This window comes from Cyprinus carpio, chromosome B19 (genome assembly GCF_018340385.1).
Source record: "Cyprinus carpio isolate SPL01 chromosome B19, ASM1834038v1, whole genome shotgun sequence".
Lineage (NCBI taxonomy): Eukaryota > Metazoa > Chordata > Actinopteri > Cypriniformes > Cyprinidae > Cyprinus > Cyprinus carpio.
This window is the reverse complement of record NC_056615.1, coordinates 31,121,837-31,130,662: the sequence shown is the minus strand read 5'-3', so window position 1 is coordinate 31,130,662 and position 8,826 is coordinate 31,121,837. Positions and strand designations below refer to the sequence as shown.

The 8,826-nt window shown below is 38.7% G+C and overlaps 1 protein-coding gene across 1 annotated transcript; it reads left to right on the top strand.

Annotated features, from left to right (window-relative positions):
* Positions 1-2,543: 2,543 nt before the first annotated feature.
* Positions 2,544-5,648, top strand: LOC122140804. Its single transcript, XM_042745816.1, has 4 exons — positions 2,544-2,965; positions 3,083-3,406; positions 5,096-5,164; positions 5,309-5,648. Exons 1-4 carry the CDS (start codon positions 2,905-2,907, stop codon positions 5,581-5,583), a joined length of 729 nt encoding a protein of 242 aa, XP_042601750.1. The 5' UTR covers positions 2,544-2,904; the 3' UTR covers positions 5,584-5,648.
* The last annotated feature ends 3,178 nt before the right edge of the window (positions 5,649-8,826 follow it).

Sequence of the window (8,826 nt, the reverse complement as noted above, 5' to 3'; positions counted from 1 at the left end):
AAAGTGTGAATTTCATGTTACTTCTACCAAATTCTTGGGTAACAAAATTTGCCATACAGGAGTTCAGATGGATGATGCCAAGGTAAAAGCTGTCCTTGAGTGGTTTGCACCCAAAACAGTCAAGGAGTTACAACAGTTTTTAGGCTTTGCTAACTTTTACCGCAGGTTCATCCGTGACTTCAGTGCCGTAGTGGCACCTATCACCACCCTTCTTAAAGGAAAGCCAAAGAAATTAGTGAGGACAGAGGCAGCTACATCTGCGTTCAATCGGCTCAAGTCCAGGTTCACCTCAGCTCCAATTCTTAAGCATCCTGACCCTAAGCTTACTTTTATTGTAGAGGTAAATGCCTCTGACTGCAGAATTGGTGCTGTCCTCTTTCAACGCCATGGAATGCCAGGCAAATTAGACCCCTGTGCATTCTTCTCACGAAAGTTATCCCAAGCTGAAAGCAATTATGATATTGGGAACAAGGAATTACTATCTATCAAGGCTGCGCTCGAAGAATGGAGACATTTGTTAGAAGGTGCACTTCAACCATTTCAAGTTATTACAGACCACAAGAACCTAGAATATATCAAGGACGCCAAGCATTTGAATCCTCGCCAGGCAAGATGGGCACTCTTTTTCTCGTTTTAATTTCACAGTCACCTACCATCCAGGAAGTAAAAACAGTAAGGCAGATGCACTGTCACGCATCCCAGACTCAGCTGATTCACAGACAGGACCAGAAAACTATTTTACTATCCTCCATCATCATTGGACCCATCTGTTGGGGATATTATGGAAGAAATTCAATGTGCTCAACAAGAGGAGCCATCCCCTCCGGAGTGCCCGACTGGCAAGGTCTATGTTCCATCCAATCTTCACTCCAGAATCATTCAGTGGGTCCACACATCCCTCGCTACTGGACATCCTGGAATTAATCGTACCACAGCTTTGGTCAGAAATTAATTTTGGTGGCCCAAATTGTCTGTTGATGTCAATAATTATGTGACTATATGTCAGATCTGTGCTCAGTCGTGAACACCTCGACAACTACCTGCAGGACTGTTGGAACCACTACCCATACTCCTACGACTCTGGTCACACCTGTCTGTTAACTTTATCACTGATCTACCTAACTCACAAGGGTTCCCCACATCATGGTCACCATTGATCGCTTCTCTAAGTCTTGCCGTCTTATTCCATTAAAAGGTAATGTTTCAGAAATTTACGGAATACCTGATGTTATTGTTACTGACAGAGGATCACAGTTTACATCATGGGTTTGGAGAGCCTTTTGCAAACAGTTAAACATCAATGTCAGTCTCACATCTGGCTATCACCCTCAAGCTAATGGACAAGTTGAGTGTCTCAATCAAGAAACTGGCAGATATTTAAGATCATATTGTTGCCAGGAACGGGAGAAGTTGAGTATATTCCTTCCATGGGCAGAGTATGCTCAAAATTCCCTCACACACTCTTCTACTGGTTTGACCCCCTTTCAGTGTGTCCTAGGATACCAGCCTCCTTTATTCCCATGGTCTGGGGAGCTATCTGAGGTGCCTACTGAGGGTGATTGGATTAAGAAGAAGGTGAACTGGTATGGGACAATGCTCATGGTCCTCCTTCCAGCAAGATAATCCGATCTCAAAAGATCCAAGCTAATTGACACAGACATCGTCATCCTGAGTATCAGCCAGGTCAAATGGTGTGGCTTTCTACTCGTGACCATACGCCTGAAACTCCCTTGTAAGAAATTAAGTCCAAGGTATGTTGGTCCTTGTAAGATTTTACGTCAAGTTAATCCTGTCACGTATCGTTTGGAATTGCCTGCTAATTACCGCATCTCTCCCTCCTTTCATGTGTCCCTCCTGAAACCGGCCCACGTGACAACAAGCTCTGAAGCTCCTGACATGGATCCTCCTCCACCACTTTGAGACGATGGGAGTTCCTGCTTACCTGGCAACTGTAGCATCTGATCATGCTCCCATCCTTCAGAAGGAGCTCTTACCTGAATATTGAACTCTGTCCACTTCCTTTTCCTGCCACATCAGTTCCTGTCTTGTCATTTCCTGTTACCATGTATTTAATCCATGTGTTTTCCACTACCATTTTGTGAAGTATGCCAGTTCCTCTGCTTTACTTATTGTTCTTCCCATGCCATTTGTATTGTTTATAGTTTTTATGACCATTGCTTTTGTTCTCCTGACTCCTGTTTCTGGATGACTGTTTTGGATTTGTCTGCAATTGGCTTGTTTTCTCCATATTTTAACTCAAGCCAGTGACCTGACTTGGGAAGGTTGCCGGTTTGAGTCTCGGTGCTGGCAGGAGTTGGGCAGCTGTGGCCTAATGGTTAGAGAGCCGGACTAATTACCAGAAGGTTGCCGGTTTGAGTCTCGGTGCTGGCAGGAGTTGTAAGTGGAGGGAGTTAATGAACAGCGCTCTCTTCCACCCTCAATACCCATGGCTGAAGTGCCCTTGAGCAAGGCACTGAACCCCCAGTTGCTCCCCGGTGCTGGATCTATAGCTGCCCACTGCTCCGGGTGTGTGTTCACAGTGTGTTCACTTCTCACTGCTGTGTGTGTGCACTTAGATGGGTTAAATGCAGAGCATCAATTCTGAGTATGGGTAACCATACTTGGCAAATGTCATGACTTTCACTTTTTTTTTCTTCATTGAATAAAGACCCGCATATGGAATTTATTAGGCCTACCTATTCCTCACATTCTTTTAAACATTTCCTTGTTTGTACAGTCTGTACTCATTAAAGTCTGATAAGATTGTTTAGATGTTATAATTTTGACTGATAGCTTGATGATTTTCACAGCGTTAAGACAGGAAGTGGAAACACGTTGTGGTTTAATGTCTCTGCACTGAAAGGCAATCTGCAGTTTGATCGATGCTTTTACAGACGAAAGACAATGGAGAAGATCATGCTCTTTTGTGTTTTTTCATACAGGATTATTCAGATCAGCTCCAGCGGTAAATTTATTGTACTTTACGATTTCACATTATTGAACTTTTTATCCTTAAATATTATTAAAGTTTTATCTAAATCATTTCAAAGAATCAGTTTATGATGTTTTCCAAATGTTTCAGAACATGATGTGACTCTGTTAAGATTCCGGCTGACCGAAAGCATCAGTCTGAACTGCAACATGACAGACAAATTCAGAATGGCCTGGTATCACCAGAATCCTGATTCTGGACGACTAACACTGCTGCTGTCTGCCAAGATCTGGTCATCACTGCACACTGAATACTCTCAAAACAGTCGCATGAGAGTTTATGGGGATAGGATGAGCATCTCACTAAATATTATTGGACTAATGGAGTCAGATTCAGGTCTTTATTACTGTGGAACAGGACATACATTTAATTCAGTCATGTACTTTGACAAACCCATCAGACTAGTGATGGAGGGTTAGTACAGCTTTTCAATTTCTCTGAAATCTTCATAATGTTTTTAATCTAGCTTCACGTGGATCTTACGATCACAAACTCGCCAGTCTGATGTTAGTCAGAGGATGTAGGTAGACTAATACACGTTTTGCCTGCCACCTACTGCTTGCTTATGACAAAAGTGCAGTTTATTTAGTCTTTTCCCATACAACTTGCTAACATCAGCGATAGACAGAAATCAGAAGGTCTCTGATCATTCTCGAGTCTTCAGTTTGACCTATCCTGGCCGTAGATTTGCGGTAACAAAAGCCTCCTCACAGTTTACTAGTCATAATGATTTCAGGAGATTTTAGGATAAATTAAATATAACAATTTATTATCAGTCAGGTAAAATTGTATCATGTCAATTACATAATGAAAGAAATAGAAGCCAGTTTAGAAAGGATAGTGCAATTGTGAATCTCATTGTAACCACGTGGCAACCTTGCTCCTGCACAGACTGTAGCCATGTGGGGAACGACCAAGTGTTCCACGCAGGAGACAAACAAATTTAACATAGTCACACATGTAACAGTTATCCTAATTTAAGACATATGGTCTTAAATGCATAGCAAAGAACTCAGGTGTTTTAGAGAATAAACTTAACTAGCCAATGTGCACAGGTAGTAGCACAAACAACTATACAGTGTGCTCTATGTGCACAATGTGTTCAACACAATTAAATTTTTGAGTAAGTAATAATATACCTGACTTCAGAAAGATACATAGTATGAAGCATATGAGATACACTCCACACTACGGGCTGATCTGATTACAGAATCGCCCATTAGTGTTTTGTCACTTCCCTTAAATACTCAGACCAGATAACAAAGAAATCTTCAAATCAGTTGTAAAAACATAAAAGTTCTTTTGGTTCAATAGGTTCCCGTGGTCACATAAGGGTCAAACCTGGCTGGAGTTAAACATCTCATAGACCCCTAATGGGTGACGCACCCCCTTCTCAGCAGAACACAATTCTACAAAAGTTGTTAATCTTTCTCATAATATAAATGACTACTGTTAAATTGAGACCATTTTACCAACCGCACAGAGACCTTTAAAATGATACTAAACATGAAGTGGAAAAAACAACATTTTCACAAGATATAACATGGCATATGGATATTCTTGCTTTTGGGGGAGAAGAGTAAGAGTCAGAGGCAAGGAGGGGAGAGGAGATGGAGGAAGAAGGTCGTAAATGAGCAAGGAAATAGGTGTTGTTTTCCAGATCAGTTTTATTGTTTTATTGCATGGCAGAATTGTATCTGTTTTCTGTGAGTTCCTGAGTTTTGACTTGAGGAGTTAATTTCGTAAGGAAATAATTTAATTCCTTTCAAAAGTTTTTTTTTTTTTTAACTGCAATGTCACAGAAGAACCATTTTTGTTTCCATAAAAGGACCTTCTAATGATCAATTCATAAAGAAGCATTGTTTTCTATAGTGTGAAGAACATTTGAATCATCTATAGAACCGTTTTCCTTTATAAAGAATCTTTTGTACGATGGAAAGACTCTCTGGAAGTTTTTTTTATTTTTATTTTTTTTATGCAGTGTCTGTGCTTCAGATATGAATGATTCTTCAAATCATGTGTGTTATTCAGGAGTTTGCTGTTATAATAATATTGAAACTCTTTGTGTTTGAGTAAGTGATCATATATCTTAAATATTTTCAGAGAAGTTGACAGACAGAGAAGACAAAGTTCATTCCATCACAGATCTGTCAGAGGATGATGAGATCAGAGGTGAGAGCGGAGATCATTCTTACTTGTATTTTATTTTATTTCAGGAACTCATCAAGTGCATTAGTGTATATGTTATAGATTATGCTAATTTGAACAATCTAAAGAACCTTTTGTCCAATGGAAATATATATGATTTTTTCCCAGATGCTTCAGAACATAATGTGACTCTGTTAAGATTCCAGCTAAATGAAACCCTCACTCTGAACTGCAACATGACCGACAAAGCTGAAATGACCTGGTATCACCAGAATCCTGAATCTGGACGACTTACAATGCTGATATTTGCCATATGGCCATTACGGCTCTCTGTGTCAGGGATCTGGCAAGCCCGGTTTCAACCAATCCACAACGCTCACAGTCCCCTGAGTACTAACCAGTCACACCTGCCCCGCATCAAGGATCCAATCAAGGCACTATAAAACACTCACCAATACATCAGTTCTCCGTCAAGCCTCCAACAGGAACAGTCTCCTTGCACTTGCCTCCTGAGTTCCTGACACTTCACTGTTATTCAGACATATCGTATACTTACCCTTGTGTTACACTAACCTGTGTCCTTGTTCTGCTGCCCACAGGACCACGGATCACCGAATTGTTACCTGTGATTCGGCGGTCTCTGTAGTCTCCTGTGTATATTCCGAGCTAGTACTGTCTTCGGCATCTGTTAAGGAAGAGAACATACGTGAGTGATCTGTGACTGTGGCTTTGACACTCCTGAATCAAACGTGCTCACCTGTCTACTATCCCATCCCCTGTGTTTATCATACTGCCCGCACTTGAAGACACGAAGCACTCACCGAGCACTTGAAGACGAAGTATTCAACGAGGACTTGTATATTCAAATAAAAACACTGTTCTGAATTCACCTATCTCTGTCTCCTGAGTATATCCTGACACTCTAAAGACCTTGAAGAACTTCGCATGAGAATTTATGGAGATAGAGAGAGCAACACAGTCTCGCTAGTTATTACTAGACTAACAGAGTCAGACTCAGGTCTTTATTTCTGTGGAACAAGATCAAAAGTCACTTTCAGAAATGCACTTTGAGAAACCCATCAGACTACAAGATGGATGGTTAGTACTGCTGACTTCTCCATTTCTCTCAAATTTTCATACTGTTTTTTTCATGCTAAGAATTATTTGACTGTTTCTCAATTGATTTCAGTCATCACTAGAAACACACAAAAAAAAATAAACCAAAAAAATTTTTTTTTTTTTTACAGCAATGCCACAGAAGAACAAATTTATGTTTCCACAAAGAACATTCTAGTAATCAGTTCATAAAGATCAATGTTTTCTATAGTGTGAAACACATTTGAATCATCTATAGAACCCTTTTCCACTCTAAAGAATCTTTTGTTTGATGGAAAGATTTTGTGGATCTTAAAGTTTTTTTTTCTTTAATGCAGTGTTTTTTGCTCCAGATATGAATAATTGCTGAAATCTTGTGTGTTGTTGGAGGACGTACATATATATTTCATATATTTTCAGACAAGCTGACAGACAGAGAGGACGAAGCTCATTCTGATGTTGAGATCAGTGACGGTTATTCTGATGTTGAGAACCAGTGAAATTGCATTAGTGTATAAGTTATAATTATGCAGATTTTTAAGAACCTAAAGAACCTTTAGTCAATGGAAAGATTCTGTGGATATTAAAGATTCTTCATAGAAACTATCAATCCAATTAAAAAACTTTTTTAAAGAAGTGTAACTGTGTATGTTACTGAGCCTAACAGCTTGTACATTTATTACAGAAAGTGCTTCACAGATGTGATTTCAGCGTGATTTTATCACACAGTTCCAAACTCAGCACCAACCGATCAGAATCTGTCTTGATTCTGTTGGGGGGGGGGGAATGAATGTTGGTTTCTGAATGTTTTCTGTCTGTCTGTAGACGGGCGGATGGCGGATGGACGGAGCGTTGCTGATGGTCGGTGGGGTGTGGTTTGGGTTGTGTGTTTGTGTTTTCCGCGTGGCTATTCAATCATTGCGGAAGAAACATTTACTGTCACAGCAGTAGTGGTTCTCACCAGTGTGGCAAACTTGTTCAAATAGTGTCTTCAGTGTTAATGTGTCATTAAATAATCAGCCAGTAAAACTAAGACTGTCACAGTTGTATTTTTGATGGACAAATTATAGAAATTCTTTTTAAACTGTGATGTAGTACCTACAGTAAAAAATACTGTCTGGTGACTATAAATAACACAAACAGGCAGCGCGTGAATGAATAAGTGTGTGTGCTGTCTTTCTTTTGGGAAAACCACTTTATTTCTGTGTGACTAATTTGCAATCCTGAAACAAATTAATTCATTATGATCAACTCAGCTTACACTGCCCAAAAATGCTATATAAAAATAATTATAAATTACTGCCTTTAACTGGTCATTTTGCATTATTGACACACTGTGTTTAACTAATTAATGTTGTTCAGTTGCTTTGACACAATTCTTTTTGTTTGTTGTAAAGCGCTATATAATAAAGGTGACTTGCCTTGGACATAAATATTAAATAAAATAGAGTATAATAAAAAAAAGGTTGAATTAATTAATGATTTTGGAAAATTTCCTTTGTGAATCTATTGCTTTAAACATTCTCCTTGTTTGTCTGTACTTATTAAAGTCTGATAAAGATGTGGTTAAGTATGTTATATTTTTGACTCTTATAGCCACTGATTAATGCTTAAAAACATTTTACAAACGTCATATTTCACTAAATAATTAAGATTACCCCTACTGTTCTGTCATCATTGCTTTGGTACCAATGTTGATTTTCTTGCTTAGTCCTTATGTAACTTTATAATTTTGAGTTTAACTTAAACCATTTAAGTAGCTACATAGCTTTTAGACTTTAATTACCTGTTAACATTGATTTTATGTTTATTTATTTTTATTAAAACAGTAAAGTAATCACTTTGGTAATCTAAAATAACTTTTCAAATGTAAATGCAATTTTTTTTATATATAAAAAGCCAAGTACTGAAAAGACGACTATCATGAAAAGTATAGTCCCATGCAACAAGGAGATGTTCTCTTCATTTGCCTGAAGTCATTATTGAACCAGCTTTGTGTGAGGAACAGAAAGTCAACTGACAACAATCTTCCTCTCTGCGCCGTCCGTTTTCACACTCGCAGTAGTCACATTTGTAAAAAATGAAACCACCAGAAGAGAGGAAGTATGTAACTTTAATTATTTTGAGTTTTATTAAATTAACCATTTTACGTAGCTATAATATAGCTGTTTAGATATTATCTTACCTGAAAAAAAAATTTCAAACAGGATCTGAGTGAAATAAACTACTAACTGACTAAACAACAATTAACTAAATACAAGTGACTCAATCTTGTAGGAGATTACAGTAACTCATTTAATTGGTTTTAAAACTTGTAAGGCCATCGGGTTCGAACAGTTTGAGACTCGCTCTGGATTTTAAGAAAGGAAGTTGGGGAAAAAAACACGTTGTAGGAGGATAGCGACACAAACACACACGAAAAACACAGGAGGTGCACTTCGGGATCGCTGGGAGACAGGTAAGTATAACATTGGTAGTTCTTGAAGTAAGCATGTAGGTAATTCCTAGTTGCGAACAAGACCAGACAGTGGCTGTGTACGTGTGAGTGTCTTTTATGTGCCAGTTAATTAAGGTGCTGATGAGGTGCAGGT

Coding starts and splice junctions, on each gene's coding strand:
- LOC122140804 (XM_042745816.1), top strand. CDS start 2,905: ATGGAGAAGATCATGCTCTTTTGTGTTTTTTCATACAGGATTATTCAG. Junction 2,966..3,082: donor TATTCAGATCAGCTCCAGCG/GTAAATTTATTG, acceptor CAAATGTTTCAG/AACATGATGTGACTCTGTTA. Junction 5,165..5,308: donor AGAGGATGATGAGATCAGAG/GTGAGAGCGGAG, acceptor ATTTTTTCCCAG/ATGCTTCAGAACATAATGTG.